This window comes from Rhinolophus ferrumequinum, chromosome 10, assembly GCF_004115265.2.
Source record: "Rhinolophus ferrumequinum isolate MPI-CBG mRhiFer1 chromosome 10, mRhiFer1_v1.p, whole genome shotgun sequence".
Taxonomy (NCBI): domain Eukaryota; kingdom Metazoa; phylum Chordata; class Mammalia; order Chiroptera; family Rhinolophidae; genus Rhinolophus; species Rhinolophus ferrumequinum.
The window spans coordinates 37,630,108-37,653,392 of NC_046293.1; the positions used below are offsets into that span (position 1 = coordinate 37,630,108).

General features: G+C 36.3%; 1 protein-coding gene across 2 annotated transcripts in view; it reads right to left on the reverse strand.

The window, feature by feature from the left end:
- The window catches only part of ITPR2 (inositol 1,4,5-trisphosphate receptor type 2), a 435,712-nt gene that overhangs the window by 285,053 nt on the left and 127,374 nt on the right, over window positions 1-23,285 (reverse strand). For both annotated transcript variants that reach the window (XM_033117018.1, XM_033117019.1), the window contains exons 14-21: window positions 17,113-17,254; window positions 14,898-15,059; window positions 10,494-10,666; window positions 9,413-9,532; window positions 9,111-9,296; window positions 7,739-7,990; window positions 7,134-7,278; window positions 5,316-5,466 (exon numbers count right to left, since the gene is read on the reverse strand). In XM_033117018.1, the coding sequence (XP_032972909.1) occupies window positions 5,316-5,466; window positions 7,134-7,278; window positions 7,739-7,990; window positions 9,111-9,296; window positions 9,413-9,532; window positions 10,494-10,666; window positions 14,898-15,059; window positions 17,113-17,254 (1,331 nt within the window). The remainder of the gene's footprint in view (window positions 1-5,315; window positions 5,467-7,133; window positions 7,279-7,738; window positions 7,991-9,110; window positions 9,297-9,412; window positions 9,533-10,493; window positions 10,667-14,897; window positions 15,060-17,112; window positions 17,255-23,285) is intronic.

Genomic DNA, 23,285 nt, shown 5'->3' on the forward strand with positions numbered 1-23,285 from the left:
CAATTTTGCTATTAAATACCACCCAATTTGTCCTTCTCTGATAATTCCTAGATTAGTTGGAGATTATGAATTTCTGTTAGGACTGTGAAATAAGTGATGTTGTATGCATCATATCTAGAGGCACAGGACGTTGCTTTGTGTCAATTACTTTTTTTATTTTAAACTCTATTAACTTGAAGAATATATTAGACTGATCCCCTACGTAAGTCTTAACTTTAAAATTTTTGAACCAAAATTCTAACCTCAATAACAATTTTCTAAAATACTAGCTCATTGAATTAATAAATAATCAAGTGCTGCAAAGGATAGAAACACTAATTTCTTACACTTTAATTCTTAGTAATGCTATTAACTTACTAACAGATCTTAGGCAAGTTAATTAATCTTCCTGAATATGCTTTTCTATATTGGTACTTTAAAAGTAAACTTTTTACTAAACAATCTGAAATCCATGCATAGTTCTATTATATTTGCATTACTGGCAACTTTATGAGCAAATTATGTGTCCCTGTGAGGTACATTCTTTTCTGGTACATTTTTTTTTATATATTGTAAATAAAGCCACATATTCACTTTTTCAAATACACCTCAAGGCAACACTGACAAAAATGTAGTAGCTTATTTTTTTGTCTTACAAGTATAGATATGCTCCAAAGAAATCTAAATTGGAATGTGTTACTACAAAAGCATTGCCCTTCCAAATGTATGTGAGTTAATAATATTAAATACGCATTTAATGCTAGTGAAAGCAAAAATGATGCCTTGGAAAGGACTTTTAGGGTTGAGAGGAATGAAGAAAGCTCACAACAACTTCTCTCAGATGTATCATCTGTAGTATAATTATAACTGTTATCAAATCATGCTTAAACAACAAACTCTATTTTCTCACAGTTTACATAATGTACTCAATCTTAGAATGTATAAAAGAAATAATTTACCCTTTGATTTGCAGAGAAGTGATCTTAAAAACTATGGTCCTTCAATTCAAATTAGTTTCAATACACCAAGAACTAGAATAACATATCTCTTTTGTATTTATTACTGTACAGGAGGATAAGCACATTCTTTTAGATTCCAAAAATGTGGCCAAAATCCACAAACCCCTTTCCACAACTGAGGAAAATGCATTTCCCCAAATGAAGAGACACTGCGCTACATGTCAGTCTCAAAAGGAAGAAACCTCTCAATTTAGGTTCATGCAGAACATATATAGGTATTCCTATCAACACAAGAAGGTTTTTAGAGAATTATAATTGGCTAATAAAAATTATCATAAATCATTTTTAATACTGGACTAAAATTACGGTGTTTCATATTTTAATAATGGATAAAATAGACTATGCCATGGTTAAGCACAAGTCATACTACATGAGAGGTAAACCATGTACAACCACTTAGCACACAGAGTACTCAATGAACAATAGCTATCTAGGAAGGATATTTGCATAAGCCAACAAACAATTTAAATTTTCTAGTGTTACTTTTCTTTTGGCTTCCAAGACATCACATTCTCCTGATGTTCCTCTTTCCTCACCAGCCACTCTGTTTCAGTCTCTTGCTGGCTCCTCCTCTATCTCATGGCCCAATGTTGGAGTGTCCCAAGAGTCCATCATTAGACCGCATTCCTTCTCAATCAACAATCACTCCTTAGGTGATCTTCTTCAGTTTGGTATCATGAATGTCTCTTTTGTGCACTGATTCTCGTATTTATATTTCCTACCCTGACATTACCCTAAGTTTCATTCACATATCGAACTGTCGACATATCATAACATCTCCACGTTGACGGGTAATAGTCATTTAAAATCTAACATGCCCAAACAGAAATCCTGATTTTCCCTCTAACCCCACTCATCCACTAGTCTTTCCCACATGTCTTTCCCACATCAATAAATAGTACCATTCACCCAACTCTAATCAAAACTTAGGAATAATCTTTAATTCTCCTCTTTCTTTTCCATTTCACATCTAATTCCTATCAATTAAGATTGCAGAATTCCAAATTTATCACTTCCTGTCACCTCTATCACTACTATCCTAGTTTAACACCATTGTCCAATTCTTCAACAGCCTCCTAACTATGATCTTCCCAACACTATGCCCACATAGTATCTGAGAACTTGTTCAATCCATTCTAGCTAAAAATAATTGCCCCTCCCTTACTCCATCACTGCCCAGATTCCCCTACTTTATTTTTCTTCATAGCATATATTATCTGATGTTATAGGGTATGTTCATTTGTTTATTATCTGATCATCTCTCCCAATGGGGTGGGGGGTAAGGGTCTGCCTATTTATTTATTAATTGCCTGTCCTCCCTGTGGCTAAGGACTTTATCTTGTTCATTGTTTATTCCCAGTGACTACAACAGTGTCTGACATGCAACACTTAATCAATTTCTTATTGAATAAATTAATTAATGGTTCTCAGAGAGCAAACAATTAATATATCCAGGGGTGAATGGAGTTGAATGGAAAAAACATGAGAATTATAAAATATTTTTAAAAGAGAATAAAAAATGTGTCTTAGAGGGCAGATGTGGATAGGACAGTGGAGAATATATACAAAATATTAACAGATTTTCAGAGGATGAAACTACTTTCTTTAGGGAACAACTCTGAAAGCAGACTCTAAGCACTGAGACCAAAAGTCAAGATCAATTTCTAACTTTTCAAAAATGGTTTAGTTTAAAGTAAACTGGAGATTGTAAAAGCGTCATAGCAGGAAATATCTTTCCTTCCCTTTTTCTCCATTGCTTTCATAGTGCCCTCCCTCCCCTCACCATTCTCTCGGAATATATACTATATATAATAGTTTTATTCTGCTATGTCTTGGAGATTACCATTCTGGACAATTTCACCATGCAGAATTCAGGTTATCTTTTTATTTACAGAATGCTTTCTTGGATTGAAATTTTAAATACCAGATCTGTTCCATCATTTAGTTTTTTTCCTGCAAGGACTCCAATTATTCACATGATGGCTCTTCTTTGCCTTTCTTCCATTTCAACCCCTTTCTCTCTGGCCTCTTTTACTTGTTTCTTTATAAGACTGATATTCTCCTCATTGTTTGCCTGCTTTTCTTCAATGGTTCATATTAAACTTCTGTTCAAATCTATTCTCCCTTTGATACCCAGTAATTTAGTCTGTATTTCTAAAAAAATAAATAAAATCTACCTACCAGTTTATTCTATTTCTTTTCTGAGTTCCATCAACTTTAATTTCATTTCTTCCTTTTTTTCCTAATCTTAGTTTTTGAATTTGTGATTCAAGGTATTTTTCATATGCCAATGAGTGTTTGAAGACATTTAATTCAGTTTCGAGTGTCATGTTACAATTTTCTTCTGTTTCATGGATGCTTTTCAAAGAGGAATTTCCATCAACTGAAATGTTGTGATTCTCCACTCTATTTTGATCTTATAGTCACTTTGTATCAATGACGAATGATTACATGGAGTCACTTCTTGGACCAGGTCTACAATATGAGCTGGTTTGCATGATCTTTAATTCAAGAGCACCCTCTCCTGTCTGAGTTGTGAAGTGCGGTTTCTTTAGTTTGGCTTGTGGTGGGGGGCACCAGAGAAGTTATATTTCCTTCAATTTTTTGTTCTTTTATCTTGTGGCAGTCTAAATTTCCCACATTACTTCTTTTCCCTTCACCTACAAGACTCTAAAGGGTGCCTCTCCCTCACTTTTACCTTGTTCATCCCTAGAAGCATTGCTCTTCCACACTGTGAGGGTTTGCTTGTAAGTCCCTTCCTCTTGACTATTGCTCTTAGAGCTACCTGGAATCTCTTTCAGTATTTTCACACTTAGGATAAACTCTCTTCCTGAGGGCAATTGTCCCACAATCCCAACTTGTCTCTTCCACACGGGTTTTCCAGAAACCCCTAATTGTCCATAAAGACTTACGATGAGAGCTCAAGAAAAGCTCTACTGAAAACTGACTTTTCCACATACAGTCATGAAGTTTGTACTGTCCTCTGTCTTCTGGTTCTGCTGAAGGTGAGGGATTTCTGTGGTTTAATTTACTTCTTGATTTGTACATATTTTGGAAGATGTACAAAGAATTCTGATTTAAGCAGCAGCAATTAATTGCTTCAGCTACCTGGATGTTCCCCCCCTTACAATTAAGAAAACTTCTTAACCAGATGTTACTTCTTTCTGCTTTTACTTTTTAATTCTGTAGCACATACTGCAGTGGATACATTGTGCTCCATCCATATCCCCTCTTCAGAGCCGAGGCATCTATTACCCCAGGTGCTGGGCATCACACTGCTGCCTTCTCACAGCTGTCATTAAGAGTGACCCTTCCCCAAAAGGAGCTGCCTTACCCAAGGTACACACACCCTCCATGATGAAGCCAGCAGCCAATAGCTGGCTGATGCAAGGATCCAAAGCTCAGCCCCCTTGCCTTAATCCCTGACCACCCGGAAGGGCCATCCCAGCTCCAGAGTTTCCTGTAGGATCAGCTGAGGTTTCACTTGCACCTGCGTTGTGGATCAGCTTCTCTGTCTGCCCCATCCTATCTTCCTCACTGCCTTCCAGGTGTATATATATCCTGAATGCACTCTTCAATATACCTGTTGCAAATAATTCTCTACCTCAGAGGATTTTCCAGGCATCCAATACAGGACTATAAAAAGAAAATTTGTATTGAGTTATGAGACAGACACTGTTATACATACTTGAGTATGTTGGATACGGTCACTTAATTCTCACAAGGAACTGTGAGGGAGATACTATTATTATCATCTTCATATCTCAGATGAAAAAAGAGACCTCTTCCAAAAAATAATTACCTTGCCTAAGTCACTAATGATAAAGGCAGGATTTGAACACAGGCACTCTGAACCAAAAGCTCATTCTCTTACCCACTTCGCTGTACTGCCTCCTACACTGGCTTTGCATTCACTGCTCCTCTGGTATGACCCTTAGTGGCCCCGTTTGTTCTGTTTTTCTGCGCTTTACTATGAAGCATAGGCAGCATATGACACGTACCAGGATGATCACAAATATTAAGATGTTTTTGTTTTTTTAACACATAACATTTTCACTGGTGGACTGACCATAACATTAATTGCTAAAGATGGAACTCACTGACCTTATGAATTTGTCTCTCAAAGCGTTAGCATTAAGAACAGAGAAGCATGTTTGTAAATCCAGTCTATTATCACTCAGTCCCACAATAGGATTACTTTTTATTTGTACACACATATTAGCAGCTACACGTTAACCACCACTTCTCTGTATGTTTGTTTTTATCTCACTTCTAAATAATACCAAAAAGATTATAACGTATCTCAAAAATTCTTACCTCCATCATGAAATTTGCTTAATCTTTCAAAATATGATGACATGGGGGCCTGTACAATATCTAGGATAGCCAGTAGTGTTCTTGTGAGCCTTAATAACTCACTGAAACTATAAAATCCAAAGTATATGAGATTCCGAGCCAAGTGGACCACCTTAATTTTAAAAAGGGGGAGAAGGGAGAAAAGAAAAGAAAAACATTAGGAACTAAAATTAACATTGATATTTTATTATCTAAACTAGGGCAGGTATTTCTATAATAAATTCTCTAATTCTTTAACACCTAGGAATTAAAATACCTGCAAAAGCAACCACTGAACTCTGATTTATTCAGTTTAGAATTAAATCCCAATAAGACTAGTTTGTCAACCCTATCAAAAGCCAGTGACAGGAAGATGAGGTGTCTGGTCAGCCGCCAGCAAGGAAGCAAGAAGACATGATTTCAGATGTACCAAGGTGGTTAAAAAAGTTTACATTACAATGATTTATCTCTTAATTAAATATTAACTTAAGTCGTATTTGTTAGGATATCACTTAATAAATGGTTACGTTAATGAATTACTTTAATAGATATTATCCATGAAATTTGTCCAGAAGTATATGCTCCCCATGCTGCTTTGTGCTCTTCTGGATACTATAACACATACTAGGTATGAGAGCCAGCTTCCAGGATAGCCCACAAAGTATGGTCTCCTTCCACATTGCACCAGGGTTAGTCCGGGTGACCAACAGAATGCAGCAAAAGTGGTAGTATGCCACTTCCAAGATTAGTTTATATAAGATTGAAACTTCCATTCTGGACTCTCTCTCTCTCTCTCAAATGGCTTGCTCGGGGGAAGCCAGGTGCCATGCCATAAAAACACAGGCAGCCTATGGAAATGCCCACATGGCAAGAAGATGAGGTTTCTGGCCATTAGCCAGCAAGAAAGTATGGACACCAACAACGTCATGAGTGAGCTTAGAAGTGAATCATCTAGCCCCAGATGACTACCACCCTAGTTGACAGCTTGATTACAACCTCATGAGAGACCCTGAACCAGAATCTCCCAACTAAGCACTCCCAGATTCCTGACTCGGAGAAACTCTGAGATACTAAATGTTTGTTGCTTTGGGCTGCTAAGTTGCGGGTAATTTGTTATACACCTGTAGGTAGCAAATATACCAGATATCGAGTAACAGCATCTTCTCTCTGGTATTGTCACTATATCCCCCAAAATGATATTATAAGTAGAAATAATTCAATGCAGTTTAATGAGGCTAAAAACATCACCTCCAGGGAGATGAAAAAAATGTATTCAAGCATATTATAAATATGCAAAACTGTCTTTGTTCATTGAGTGCAACAAAGCTCACACAAATGAAATGAAACCCTCCAAAATCAAGGAAAAAAATAGCTAACAGATAATTATAAATATTTTATATTGCATATCAGGTATGATTAAAACATCAAATCTATTTTTTAATCAATGGCAGAGGGAATCATACCTTCATGAACCAAACTATCCAATTACCAAAACATTCTAAATAATAGAGGGGAAAAAAACCTTTGATGCTCAATGTACCTAATTGTTTAAAAACTTTTACTTATTTAAGTGTGCTTTTCCAGGACTCATCATCTCCAAGTCAAGTAGTTGTTTTAATCTAGTTGTGGAGGGCACAGCTCACAGTGGCCCATGTGGGGATCGAACCGGCAACATTGTTGTTAAGAGCACTGAGCTCTCATCAACTGAGCTAACCAGCCAGCCACCCCCTCCCCAATGTATCTAATTTTTGATAGGGAAAATTGAATAACCTCATGAATGTATTCTTTTTTAAAAAATACCTCAAATGTCAGTTTGTTTTTTTCTTTATCCCCAAAAGGAAAGGGCTGATTTACAACTTCTTTCAAGTATTCTTCAACAAATTCCATCGTCAGTGCAAATTTCCTCTTCATATCATTTCTGGAAGAGTCTGTTATAGAATCATATCTGGAAAGATACAATATAAAGCAAACTCAATTGATTGTAATCATTTAAAAATAGCAACATATACATACTTTAAGCTCCTGGCTCCTTACACTTGGGGAAAATAATTAACCTTTGTAGATGTTGTATCCTCATCTGTAAATATCTCATATATATTTTCAAGTGTATGTGATACTGGAGTCAAGCTCTTTGGGGCTGTTGCAAAATGAGTTAATATGTAAAACACTTAAATCAAGGTCTACCACAATATTATACACTTAACAAATTGTTACGCCTTTATTAATATGTTTCTGTTTATTGGTTTCCAGAATGATGTTTCTATTACCAAAAGTTGTCATTTTACTCTCCAAAGAGTATCTTATTTGCATTTGGAAGATTAACAACCTGAGTTTGAACAGAGAAATGCCTTTCCATATATTTCATTTCAAAATTAAAGACAGTTGATTTTGAACTGCAAACATACTCATGAATCGTGATCTTTGTGGGAATTTCTGTCCAGAGCCTTGCATAGCGAACAGGTACCACAGACTCCTGGGGATCCCTGTCAACGTGCATGTGGAGCATGAGGCGACAAAAAGATGCTCGGAGGTCAAATGGCAGGCTCTCATCCGACACACACCGCAGGATCAAATCCACAGAGAGCTGCATAGAAATCTGGTTTATGGCCAGATACTGGCGATCCAAGCACATCCTTGCAAAGAGGTTTAGCTGGTACCTTAAAGATATTAAACACATTACATTATTTGTCTGGTCTTGATCTTAAGCATCATAGTATCAGTCAGTATCTACTTTTTTGATGATAATATTTTCAAGTATACGTGATACTGGAGTTAAGCTCTTTGGGTAGTAGATTAAATAATCAACAACACATATGTGAAATTGTCCCTATTCCCATTCACTTGCAGTTTCCCTTACTTTTTCCAGTAACAAATTTCTGGTAGAGAGGGTCATTAGGTTCTCCGTTCTAGCTTTCCTAGGGTTACATATACAGGAACCCTGAGACCATGGATAACAGCTCACATGAAACCATCTCTCTCCATCTTCCCCTGTCCCACTCAGCTCTGGGTTGTGGTATCTACACTCTTAGTTTAGATCCACTCAGTTCCCAAACCAAATGCGATCAATCCAAATGGCATCAGTACACTTGGATTCATCAACCTCTGAGATCAAGAATTAGCCCTTTGCTTTGTTGCTGGAGCTGTAGAAACCAGGGAACAGGAGGCATTTTCTGCCTTTCTCAGATTCCTGTTATTTGGGTCCAACTTGACCCAAGGGCTTCTGCCTTGGGTTTCCATGCCTTAAATTCAAAGACACCAGCTAGGTTCTTGCTCCCAATATACTGACCACCAGGAACTACCATCAGAACTTCTGCTGCCATATGCTATTGTTGAACTTTCATAACTACAGACACAGTTTCTCTTAAGCCCAAGTGCTCCACATGTCCGTAAGCTCTATACACTATAAACTACCAGCTAACTCTCTCTGAGGCAGCCCCGGCAGCTGGATCAGCTTCCCCAGCCCCAGTTCCATTACCTAGGTCGCCAACGTGTCTCTCATCCACACTTACTCCAATCAATAATAGGAAAAAACCTTTTGCGGCATAACAATTCCAAACAAGTGGGAAGTCAGAAAATTGCAAGTGGTATACGTGAAAAACACAGATGTTAACTTTTATTTTGAGTGACTTTAAATAATACTAAATATTTCAGCTACCCTAGTAATGACACGACTTTTAAAATTTCCTCTTCATAGACACCAGACTTTTAGAGATTTACTGAGAATCTCTTTCAATGAACACGTGAGATTGAGTATTACAATTCTCTGTAATACTTTACCTGTAATAGGTAAGAACTTCTAAATCAGCTTTGGTGCCTTCTTTTGCTTCCTGAGCAAGGTGCCTGATAGCTTTGCCATGAGGCTCCTTGTTGCTGTCAATCCAGTAGAGCCAAACTTCCTCATCATCAATGTCATCTGAAAGGATGGAGCTCTCCATGGGGTTGTCCATTTGCATTGAAACCAGCCTTGAAATTAATAATACAAACAAAATCTATTAAGAAGCTCACTAATAAATAGGACAAAGAACTACAATGCTTACACATAATGAACAGAAAAAGATGTCTCCATTGTCTGGGCTTACTTAGTTTGAATGAGAATGTCTGCATTGCCTGGGCTCAACATAAATTTACAGATGAGTTCCTGAGTTACAGGTATAGCGGTGGTATTGGACACACACAGATCTGATAAATAATCCAAGAATCTGGAAAAAAAATTAAATTGAACATTAAAAGCATTTTATAAAATCATAAGGACAATAAACTTTGGGATATCACAAACGTTAACTTTTAAGATCTATTTTAATATTATTTTCATGCAACATTTTTCTAACGTGTTGCTTATCTACTGCATCATTAGAAACAAATTAAACATCAAATTATTTGTACTTAGTACAAACCTTATTTCAAAAAAGGATATAAATTTGCTTCCATTTATTTGGTGAGATTCATCCCACGGCACTGTGACTCACTATGCTTAGAAAATCATTTATCTGCCCTAAAGTGAATATCAAAATTGAATATCAAAACAAAAGCAGATCAAAGCTAATGTTGGTATTGAGTCAAACAGGTATACTACACACACTTAATCAAAGTGAGTACGGCCCTGTGGAGTCAATGGCCCATTTATTTGCTAGGCTAATTAGTTAAGAAAACTTTATCTATCTGCTTGACTTTTCTGCATTCATTTCTCCCAGATAACGCAGCATGGTGCAATGGAAAGAGAATTTGATGTGGAATCAAAAACCCTTGATTTACCTCCTATTCTATTCCTTACTATTGGGAATTTATTGGGCAAGTTGTTCCCTCAATTTTTATTTTCTCACCACTAAAATGTATATAATAAAATACGACCAGTGTACTTCATGAGAATAGGCAAAGATTTTAATGAGACAATGTATATGAAACCATTTTAAAAACTATAAAGTTCTATAAAAATATAAGTCATCAGCATGGAAACCAATTATATTTAAATACATCTAGAAAGTTTTTTGGTCTCCTACAAAGTAATAAATCTTTATTATGCATAATTATTATAGCAATAAGGCCAATATAGTTTTGTCCATGAAAGGGATATAAAGGGATTTCAACTTTAAAAAGTTCTAAGAATAAAGCAAAAAGCCACAATCCCCCCTAGAAAAGAATACTGTATGAACCACTTCAAACCTTGGCTCACGATTTCTCCTGAGTAAGCTGACAAATGTTTCTATTTCTTTTGCTGTGATATGTTTCTCTAGTAGTTTTCTGTTGTTGTGCAACAAAGCTGTGATGGTATCTTCTGCCAAAATATCATAGCCAATCTGGGACTGCATGACACAGAAATTCTTAGCAATATATTCCTGCAAAGAGAAAGGCTGTCAGAATGCACTGCCAAACAGCTGACAAAGAACAGGTTCCATTAGCGTCAGCAACATCGACTAATTTATTCATAACAGAAAACTCACTAAAAATTATTGTCAAAAAAAGAGCAAGTAAATAACTCGTCAATAAATAAGACTTTCTGAGGAAGGAAATGAAAATATTAGCCTATACTTAATTTTAACTATAGCAAAAAAATTATATACCTAAAAATATTTTTTTTTTTAATATGGGTGCTTGCACTCTTGAAGTGTAAGTGGGAAATACAAAAATAAACCTAGATAAACTAACGATTTTTATGACATGGTAACTAAGGATTTCACTACCCTAACAGAGGCCCTTCTTCTAACTCTCATTAAAAGCCATAACTGATGAGTTTAGCATAATTAAAATAATGCTGTGGTATTTTGTGTATGAGGCATAAGACCTATACTGTTGCATGAAGATCCCAGATGGACTTGCATGATTTCTTTTTTATACATTACACCACAATGATCTATTAAATCTTTTATTCAAAATAATGATACAGTTAAATATCACTTTTTATCTTAAAAAGCTATCAAACAAGATAATAAGATTGAACACTTTATTGATCAGATCCGTTCATCCAATAAAGATCCCTTGAAAGCCTACAACATTCCAGACACTGTTTGCGAGAATAGGCCTGTGGAAGTAAACAAGATAAATAAGCTTTCAGGGAGCTTACATCTAGTGAGAAAAAAGGGCAGTAAATGAACTAATAAATGTGATCATTTTACATGTTAATGAGTGAAATAAAACAAACAGAAGGATGAAGATGGCTGAAAAAAGTGATATTTGACTTACGGAGCAAATGATTAAAATGATGCGACGACAGCAATGATAAAAAGGAGGTGGCACGGGGACAGAAGCGATCTAGGCAGTGGGAATAGCAGGTACAAAGGCTCTGTGGTAGTGGAACCAAGTTTTTTGTGACCTATCAACAAAAAGTGGCCACTGCAACAGAGTGTAGTAAATGAGGAAAAAGCAAGAGCTGAGGTTGGAAAGGCAGGTCCTTGCAAGTCGTGGTAAAGGAGAAGATGTCTTCTAACAGCAAGAGAAAGCCATTGGGGAGTTTCAATCATGTGTTATTTAAGGCGCTCCTTATTCTTCCCACTAACTCTTCGATATGCCAGGCCACTATACAGGTATATAGGCAAAACATCTCACACAACCATTAAACTGGTAAGCCTGATCCCCTCCACAATCGGAAAGTTTTCGGTTTCTTGGGGATTCTCTTTGGGAATGGATCTCTGTTTTGATATTTGAAAAATTTCTTGATTACAAAGTGGCTTTGCCTTATTTTTTTTTTTTAATTGGAACTTACCTATTCCTTGAAAATTATATTTGGTTGCACAAATCTAATTATATTCTAGGCAGCAATTTTGTTGATTTTGAAAATGATGGCTTTATGTTGGGTAGCCAGTTAAGCAAAGTATCTTCGGTTAGAGCATCATTTTACAGATACATGTTGATTTACACACTTTTATGACTATTTTAATCATACTGTGGTATAAGGAAAATATGCAAGATGTTTGACAAATAGATCAAAATGTTGACAAATAAAAGAAATTAGAGGTGTTACCAAATTCTATAAATAATAATAATAAACAGAGACTCCATATGAAAGACTTGGGTTAGCGCTAAATCACAAAAGAACTCCTTATTAGGACTCCATAAAATACAGCTGCAGATAAAGGAAAACAAGGTAATTATGCAAGAGTAGAAAGTAATTCTGCTTACATTTTAAAGTCACGTTCTAAAAACATCAGAAAGCTGCTTTATGCTTAACACAAAGCATGCTTAATTCAATAGAAATGAGAAAACTATTTTTCAACCATCACTGAGATTAAATTGGAGCATGCACAAGAACGTGAGGGAAAATAAAACTTAACCCTCAGTGACAGCTGGGGATTCTTTTTTCTTCTGTCAGCTTAGTGATCTATGTCTTGGGGAGACATCCCAAATAGAGAAAGAGTTGTCCACCCACAGTCATATGCGTTAAAGAAACTGGAAATCAGGTCCCCCAAAGTGAATAATCATTTACCTGGAGAAGTGACGTGCTAAGTAGAGTGAATTAGGAGAGAAAAAATTATAGAAGCGTGTGTTTGTGTGTCTGTGTGTGTGTGTGTTTCTACTTGTCAAAAGGCTAAGTATTTTCAGAGGAGAAATTGCACACACCTCAGCACACTAGACTCATGAGTCCCCAGCTAAGACTGAGAGGAATATGAAAGAATTTTGTGTGCCACGCCAGTGAAGATGTGCTGCCCAGGCCACCTACTCGGGACTGGCAGAGCAACCAAACCCAAGGTGACTGACACTAAAGCACAAAGCAGTGCTGCAGAAAGGGGGTCCCAGGACCCTCCCAAAAGCTGAGCACAAAGATGGCACGCACTGTGGGCCCAGGGGACTGAGAAAACCAGGCAAACTCTGTAAACTTGTTGATTTTTCACTTAACTCAAGCTCTCTAATAACATTGCTTATATGTGTGAGTGGTAGCCTGTGTAGCAAAGTATATCCTTCCAGTCCCGGGAAGAGAAACGAGGCCAAGTGGAGTACACACACTGAGCAACTTCTACCCGCCAGCCTCACGCCAGACCTCCACGTAATGACATAGGCCCTTACAGTGGGGACTTCGGGAACACTGGTTCTCTGAGTGTTCTAAGGTCTATCGTTTAACATCCTGGAAGTTAATTTTTCTTCCAATAAAATAAGAACAACACTACCTACTTGACACCTTAAAGGAATACAGTGAAGCTGGGAAAAATAATTCCAATGACAGCATTTTCACCTGTGAAGAAGGATGTTTATAACTAGGATTATACTAAAAAGTATTTAAGGATTTGTGTATATTGTCCCCTTCCTTGCTCTTGCTCCTTGCCATATTATTTATCTTCTGACTAATCTGTTTTACGTATTCTTTTTTAGACCTTTTCTTAATCTTTAAACGGAATTTCCAAAGCCAATGTATTTTAACACATTTTTCTCAAAGAAAATTTTTTCTTCTTGCCAAAAAACTTTCAAACTACTGAGAGGAAATACTGCGATGATTAAGAGGCTGGGTTTGAACACTGGCTCCAGTCTTAAAATTATGTAATCTTTGGCAACTTATTTAAACTCTCTGTGCCTCAGTTCCTTATCTTAACTCAGTATTAACTGAGTTAAGTTGTGAAAAGAGCTTAGAGCTAAGCCTGGTACAAAGTATGCAATCAATAAATACTATTAACTATTCCCGCATAACCTCCAGCCTGTAGGCCTGACATCCTGGGCCTTCACGGCTTAGCCCAACCTGCCTTACCAATCCTCTTTTACACCGTCCTTCCTCATGGAGTAAACTCGTCAGTGAAATTTGCTGATTATGCACTCATCTCTCAAACTGGCTAGGAGAAACACGGCACACTAGTTTACCAAATAATAATTAATTTTAAACAATTTTATATTAAACAAAGATGTATATTATTGAACACACTGCAAAATGTTACATTTCTTAAGCTAAAAATGAAACTTAAATGAAATTTCACTTGCAGTTGGCAACTTTCAGCTATATCCCTAGATACGCCTAGCAGGTAGGCATACCTTTGGACAAAAGTGCCCTTTCTAGCATCCATCATTCTCTCTTCATAGATCCCTCTTCCCTAAAATGCCTACTCCTGTACAATTTATGAAAATGGTTCTCATCCTACCCAAATGTGTCCTTCTCCAAGCACCCTTCCTGGGTTCCCCCAGCCACAACTGAGCTCTCCTTCTTCTGAATTCCTATAATGCTGTCTTTTGTCCTGTCTTTGTTTCTCCCTTATGTTTCAGATGCACATATCATATCTTTTCCACAAGACAATGAACTGTTTGGCCTTTACGTTACAATGCAGTACCTCAGGTGATCTAGAATGCCAAGAAATGTTTCGTTTCTCTTTCTATAATATATCCAGCATGCCTCTTGACCAGCAGGAGCTAATACCATGCACACAGATGGACTCAGACATCCTCCCCTAATGATTCTAATTTTACAGGGAAGAATAAATACACGTGTCAGCTCAAAAGTACTTACAGGCCTGTTTCATGTGTTACCAATATAAAACATTTCACTGAAGAGTGGAATTTCCCATTCCCATTTTATATGTTCTAGAACAGTAACCAAAGAACCTTGTCCATACTCTAAATGTTAAACAGAGGTAATAACAAGGGCCACCCTCCCACCTGATTTTTCCGGTAGTCCTGCTGCGAATGTCTCAGCACACGGTAGCATAACCTCAGCATGTACTTGTAGGGAGCATATCTTTGGTCCCCCAGATCTTCAAGTCTCAGCATTGGGCCTTCTCCTCCTTTCTCCTTAAAGGGTGCTTTAAGAATCCCAAATATCTATCAGGAAAAAAAAAACAACCATCTAGTCTGATGAATGGCGACACATGTTTTGCAATCTGTTTTAATTTTTTTTAAATAAGCAAATTGACTCAAAAACACTTGACAATATTAATGTAAAAAAATGGATTTGTTTTAAGATACTGGATCAACATATTAAGGAACAGAAAAATATTGCTAAAAGGATTCCCTAAACTGAATGACAAAAACATTATTTAAATAAAATGTTTAATTTTATTTAGAAATCATATTTTATTAAAATAAGAAACATAAAACTGTTGGGTTGTACCACATTACATGAACATATTCAGATAAACTAAAATATAGTTTGATTTCTACAGGCTTTATTATATTTGTTATTGTCTATAACGTTCTAAAATCAAAATAATATAAAGAAACATTTATTTTTATCTGAACCTACATCAGAAAGTTGCCTCCAAATAGTGCTCCTACACCTCGTTATAAAAGTTAATTTATTGTTCTTGACACATAAAGACGTGGCCAAACCAATGAATGCATCAGCATTCAAATGGAACACACAAGGGCCCACATGGGCAACTGGTGATACCCAATGACCCACACTCTTCTCCTAAAAAGGTAAGTGGTTGGGAAGTATTTCAAAAGCACTGAGGAATATAACTCTTTTAGGCAGCAGACAGGATCACCTGGAGATGCACTGGAAGAATGAGTAAATTGTTTATGAAAGTGTATTAGGCAAGTGCATGAGCATTACTATGAGAAAGCAAAATGGAAAGGCATTCTCCTATGTAGTTCATGAACTATAATACGAATAAAAATTTCTTCAATAATTCTATATTCACTAAACCTTGAATTTTATACTTACAATACTGAAATGAAAGATTCTGAAATAAATGTGTTGGTCGAAATAATATTAATAAATCATTCAAGGTCCTAAAAGTCCTTGAAATCAGATGCTTTTATACAAAAGGAACGCTAATGTCAGAAAGGACTCTATCTCATTAGATTAGCAACCTTTATTTTCTTCAAGAAAAATGTCAATTTTTATATTTTCAGACAATCAGCTATAGAATATTCATTGAAAACACGTCTATTGTTTTCCTTTCCCAACTTTACAAAAACATGTATATTAATAACGTGATTTTTATTTAAGCATCTTCCTTGAGTCCACATTTAAAGAATGCAGCAGCTCATTACTTCACATAGCAATTAACAGAACAAAAAAGAATGCATAAAAAGCAGGCATATTCAAATGTGCATATTATTAGTAACTGAATTAATTCACTGGTGTGTTCTGAACAATTTCAGAAAGACATAGTATAGGAGCAGCTGTAGAATTTCAGGGGAAAAAACAAAACTAGAATATTGTGTAGAGGACTTGTGAGCTGATGAATAGACTGCCCCGCTTTCCTACGGAAGAGAGAGAAGGAAGAACGAAGCAGTTAAAGATGGCAGTTTCCAAGTTCTCCTGTAAATTCTACCTAGAAAGTTATTCCAGCACATTCTCTGGAGATATTCTGACCTTGCAGGCCTTTTAGAGGTCTGTGACAGGCTGTCTCCGAGACAGACCTCAATGATCCTTGCCTCCTGGAATTCATACCCTTATGTAATCATGTCTCCTTGACTATGAACTGGATTTACCTACTCACTTATAACAACACATAGTATGGGATGTTACTTCTGAGATTCGGTTATAAAGACTGTGGCTTCCATCTGGGTGCCCTCTCTTGGACCCCTCACTCCTAAATGAAACAAGCTGCTGACTCTTGAGGCAGCCCTGTGAAGAGGCCATGGAAGTGAGCTGGGAAGTGAATCTTCTCCCACTGAAGCCTTGAGATGACTGCAGCCCCAGCCAACACCCTGACTGCAGCCTTGAGAAAGACCCTAAGCAAGAACTGTCCACATAAGCCATTCTTAGACTCTTAATCCACAAAAACTATAAGTATCTGCTGTTTTCAGCCACTAAATTTTGGGGTTACTTGTTATACAGCAACAGATAACTAATACAAGGACTTTCCTGATACTATAATTCAAAACAGTAAAATATGCAAATTTAGTACATGAAAACATTCACCTGTGCCAATATGTTTTGTTCCCTCATTAATTTTTGACGTTCTCGGTTTGGCTTAGTGATAACCACATCCAGAACTTCTTGTCCATTATTAAGTACATCGGCGACAAAGAAGATGAGGTCTTCCAATAATTTGGTTACAAACCTATCACAAAATGAAAAGAAAATTTTACTCTATGGTGTTAATTTTGGAAACATTTTTAAAAAACACTAAGAACTGAAACACTGCAAAACTGAAAGTATTTGATCATAAAAATTCTTTAATCAACAAAATGTTTAATGCAGTTAATGTTACCTAAAAGCACATCCCTTCTCCAGTTCTTCCAGTTCCCACTACCCCCTCTACCTCTACTCAAATATTTGTAAAGTCTATTATGAAATAATGCCAGGTGAGCCCCAAAAACAGATCAGTCAATAGGAGAATACCATTGGATGATTTTCCATGGCTGACCAACAATAAAAAATATTTCTGCTTAAGGGAAAACAGCTTATTCATACCCTTGTATGAATTGTAAATTCATACATACTTGTAAATTTCTAAATTCAAATCACATTTTTTTTACTTGACTCCAATTACATTTCGTAATCCTCATCAAGTTTCAACTTTTCCAATATATAGAATTGGAAAAACTAAAATGATCTGCTAATGGAGACAGAGTAAGCATCATACGAAAGAATCAGAAGGCCAATTCATTATCAACAAAAAGCACATAACAGAACAATTTCAAAACAACTTTTAAATAAGTGTGTTTTCAATCCTCAAAGAGATGAAGAAAGCAATTATTTACAAAAAAAGACAACACATATAAAAAAGTGCAGGTATGAATGAAGAATAGATATGCAAAAGAACAAACAAATCTGAGCAATAAGATTATAATCATTTAAATAAAAATCTAATTCACGAAGGTAAACTATTCCACATACACTGCAAGAAAAATAAGTGATTTATAAGACAGTATCAAAAAAAAGGCAGCACAGAAAGATTTTAAAAGGCAAATTATGAAAAGAAAGGTGGATGAATTAAATCTCCAACATGCATCTAATCGGAATTCCAAAAGAGAGACAAGAGGAAAAGATAAAGAAGAAATATTTGAAGGAAAATGGCTGAAAATTTTCCAGAATTGATGAAAGATGTAAGTTTTCAGATTACAGCATACCCTAAGTGTCAAGTGAGACGAACTAAAATAAGACATTTACAACAAAGAAAAAATCTATGAAATTACCAGAAAGTGAAGGAAAAAAATACCAATAAACAGTAACAATTCCACTGACAGCAGATTTCTTAATGGCAACCAGAGACAACAGAAAATAATTAAATTATAACTTTAAAACACTAAAGGAAAATAATTGTCAATCAAACATTCCATACATAAACTATCACTTAAGAGTGGAGATAAAATAAAGACTTTTTCATTTATGTAAAACTAATAAGATTTATAACCTCATTGAATAAAGAATGAATTTCAGCAAGAAGAAAAGTGAACACAGAAAGAAGAGAGATGCAAGAAATGAAAGCAAGCAGAGAAAGAGATGAAATATACCGGGGGTGCCAAAAAATGTATACACATGACTTGTATTCATCTTTTGTTATTGGTATATGTTGCATCTTACAATTTTAATACAGTTTTTTCTTTTCTTAAAATGTGTATACATTTTTTAGCACTCTCTGTGTTAAGAAATATAATTAATTACTGAGAAATAATAATATTATTATATTAGAAACTAAACTTTTATATAGTTTCTAATATAATAAGTTATATATAAACTTATTATATAAGTTTAGAAACTAAACTTTTCAGTAAAAAAGGTGATATATCAAAATTTATATGACACATTTATATTCTTTTGTATATATAAAATATGATAAAATAAAAATTTTAAATAAAAAAGAATAAATGGAAAACTATGGTTCAGACAACTATTCCAAGAAAGATGGGAGGCAGAATATCAGTGCATTAAAGCATTCTGAGGTACTTTCCTTCCATGAGAGGGAGAAAGAAATATTTAACATCTTCAAGTTTTGTAAGAAAGAATATGTAGTTAAAATGTGTGAATATATGGTTAAAATGGTATGCTCTATGAGCATAAGGGTAATTGCTAAAGAACAGAAATACAATCTATAGTTTCTAAACTAGTAGAGGAAAAGGAAAAATGGGGAGAAACTATGAACATGAATCCAACAGAAAGCAATAAAAAAGAGGGAAAAGAAAAAAGCTAAAGTAAGAAAAAAAACAAATATAAGATACCGTTAGATATCAAAATGAAACTTGCAAATTAATTATCAAATGCAAAGTAATCAAACTTTAGCAAATTAAAATAGATTATCAGATTAGATTTTAAAAATCCAGCTCTCTGCTGCTCAAAAGAGACATTACTATAATAAAACAAAACGACCAGGAAATCTAAAATAAATGGATATTGAAAAATAGGCACCTAGTCAAACACTAAACAAAAAATAGCTAGTGCAGAGATAGTAATGTCAGGCAAATAAAACTTAAGGTTGCTATCGGAAGATATTAACTTTGAATCAGAAGGACAGTGACCTGATAATCCCATGCTGGATGAAACCTATTCTAGATTCTAAGCTTCTGTCCCTGGGAATTAGAACCAATCTTCAAGCGCATAAATTGCAAGAAGACACGGCCATGGTCTGCTCTTCACCCCGCATTACCACCACATGTACACATGCTGCCTGGCCCAGTGCCTGGCATACGCCAGGAGTTCAGTCAAACTGGAAATAAGTGGAGATTGAACTACATAAATGCTGCAGAGGAACCCCACGTCTTTTTCTGTACCTTCAGAGGTCAAATATGGTGCAGAATTTCCGGTTATAACTGCATATGTCACTTCCTCCACCTTTGAATAGCAGTTAACCGCCCTCCATTCTCCCTCCTTTCCCACCCTCAACATCTTCCCAATATTCTCTATTTGGTTGATGCAGCTATGCAGAATAAGACCAGAAAATTCCACTGAGCATAACACGGGAGTTGTGCCTCCATAGTCCCTTCCTGGGGTGAGTAAAGGGGGAGTTGAGAGAGAGGATTCAAGCAACACAGACATACTGAAAAAAATCTGTAATATTCTAACACCTTCCCTTTGACCTGGTATCATTCTTCCTGGAGTAAAAGAATACCTAATAATAACTTCATTCTCCAGAGGGGAGAAAAAGTCAAGAGTTGTGAGGTATTTTCAGAAAGAATTTTATATTGAATTCTAAAACCCAGAAAATAATACAAGTGTATTATTCAGCGAGGCCACTAGCAATGTTGTACTGACAGGCAGCTTTTAATGAATTTTGATGGAAGGTGGCTTTTTCTGAAATTACTAAGTTAAGATCAATAATTGCAACTTCATATTTCTCAAAAAAGACCTTCTTTTTGCTATGGTGTTTTTCACTCTAAAACAGTGGTGAAGGAAGCAGGGGGGAAAAAATGCATAGTCCCTGATCAGTGCTGGTCCACCACACTCCTTAGAATCATCTGGAGAGGTTAAGATTCTCTCCAGCAGAAACTGAAGAAGAGCGCCTCATACCTCATACAGGGTCACAACCAGTAATGGTGGAATGCTTGTCCTATTAATCCTCTACTTGTTTATTTCTACAAGAAGCACCGTAATGCTTACCAAAAGACTTTTTCTGTGAAGCTGAGTAAATTTCTGTGTATATGTGAGAGTGACAGAAATAAAGAAACGGATTCATCAAAAGGAAGCATTAATAGCAAAACACAGGCAAATGAAAAGTGCTATGCACATCAAATTCCATTACTTGTCATAATTTAGATCTGATATTTGATTATCGGTAGAAGAGTGGAACAGTTGTGTCAGCTTCTGGCCTTTATTTATTTCCCCAAACAGGGGTGAAGGTATGATTGAATACACAATAGTTGTTTTGAAATGCAAGTTTGCTGGCGGGGATGGGGGGCGGGGTAAGAACAGAGGCAGCTAAGAAACACGTATTCCATTTGTTTGCAATATTTATGATGTTTTTCTATTGATAGGGATGGAAAGAAGCGAGTTGGATTTTTTTTCCTTTGCATTGTAAGATATATTTCTAAAAGTTCATAAAACATACATGTTTAGGTATGGATCATTTACAAATGTGAACCCCATAAACCACTACCTAGAACAAGAAAGAAACATTGCAAGAGCCTCCTCAAATCCCTCCCCTCTTAGGAGAATACCTGATTTTTGTGACAAGTATTTTCTTACCTTTCTTTATAGCTCTGCTAATTTCTTAACTACCCCAAATAAAGTGTTTAGTCCTGCTTGTTTTTGAACTTTACAAATAATATTACAGTGAATGTATTTGTGTCTAATTCTCACTCAATCTAAAGTTTGTTAGATTTGTCTATGTTTTTGTACACAGATGTAGTTCATTTATTTTCATCGCTATACTGTATTCCACTGTACGAATATACCAAAATGGTACTCACTTATTCAACCGGTGATGGACAGTTGGATGGTTTTCAGTTTGAGGTTATTTAGAACAAGGCTGAACATTCTTAAATATGTGTCCTGGTGCCCATGTGTAGGAGCTTCTTTGGGACAGATGTTCAAGAACGTGCAGCCTAGGAGTGGAATTGGTGAGTCATAGAATACTTGCATGCGCGCGTGTGTGCGTGTGTTAAAAATTCTTATGAGCTCTACCTTCGCAAATTTTTAAGTGTACAGTACAGTATTGTTAACTCAATGTTAACAATACAGTATTGTTAGCTCACTGTTATACGGAAGATCTAAAACATATTCATCTTGGGTAAATGAAACCTTACACCTGTTGAATAGAAACTCGTCATTTTCCCCTCCCCACCCCTAGCCCCTGGCAACCACCATTCTACTCTCTGTTTCTATGAGCTGGACGATTTTGCAGCATTATTAACAAGAGCCAAGAGATGGAAACAACCTAAACGTCCCTCAGTGTATGAATGGGTGAAGAAAAAGCTACAGATACATATACATACAGTGGAAAATTATTCATCTTTTAAAAAGGAAATCCTGTCACACGTGACCATGTGTAAAACGGAAGAACATTATGCTAAATGACATAAGCGAGTCATGGAAGGACAGATGGTGCATGATTTCGCTTATATGAGAAGTGACTGCCCCTCTAACTTTGCTAGGAACTGTCAAACTATTGTCCAAAGTGCTTACGCCAGATATCATCTCACCAGCTGTGTACGCGAGTTCCAACGTATGACCGCTTGGCAAGTTGGTAAATAGCCTTTGCTTGTTCAAATGTAAAGGTATGTAGCAGAGCATGAAGAGAGGAAATACAGCGAATGCTTGTGCTTTGGTGTACTGGAGACATATGTACCTAAAAAAAACGCATGACTGAATTCCCTACTAACTGTGAGCTTACCCAGTTTGCGTAACGTGTCAGTTTTCCTTTATGTAAAATGGAAATAACGTCCATGTCAGGGATGTTTGAAGCATTAGATAAAACGCATTTCCAGTGCCTAACTGTCCCAACACAAAGGAAAGATAAAATAATTGATAGATATTCTCTTTCTCACTATTTTCCAAAACCAGCATTGAAGAGACAAGGATCCAGTTTCTCTGAGGGAGTAGTAAGGGCAGAGAGCTACACTTTGCAGATTGTTTTCTGGTATAACATGTTGGTTTGTTTTGTGGTACCTGAGCAGAGAAATGTATGCTAAATAAGTAAGAACAACAACAACAACAAAACATACAACTTCTTTTAGGACCTTTAGAAATCCAAAATATCAAATCAAGTGCCGCAAAAGGTATTGTGAATCTCTTATGAAACATTTCAATTTTGGAAAAGTCAGAAAGTCACTGTGGGGACAGAGCCAGGAGTGCAGTTTCCAGGCTCTTGGCCTCACGTGGAAAGGTGCTGGCTCAGGTAGTAAATGAACATCAACTGTGATTGGATGGCCATCAGCTGTGGCTAGTTGGCCGTCAGCTGTAACCAATGAGCCATTGGCCACTAAAATAATTGCTGTGGCTATGCTAGCAGCAAATGGGGGCTAGCAAGAAGATGGTGGCTGAGCTAGCAAGTACAGATTGCAGTTAGCACGGCAGATTGCAGCTAGCAAGTGAGGTTGTTTGGCAGAGACAAATGGATAGCGGATCGTGTGGCTCTTGCTTCCTGTGTCTCCAACCCAGCCGCCAGCGAGACAATAGTGGTATAACTCCCCTATCTATGGCTCCGTGGGTGTTCC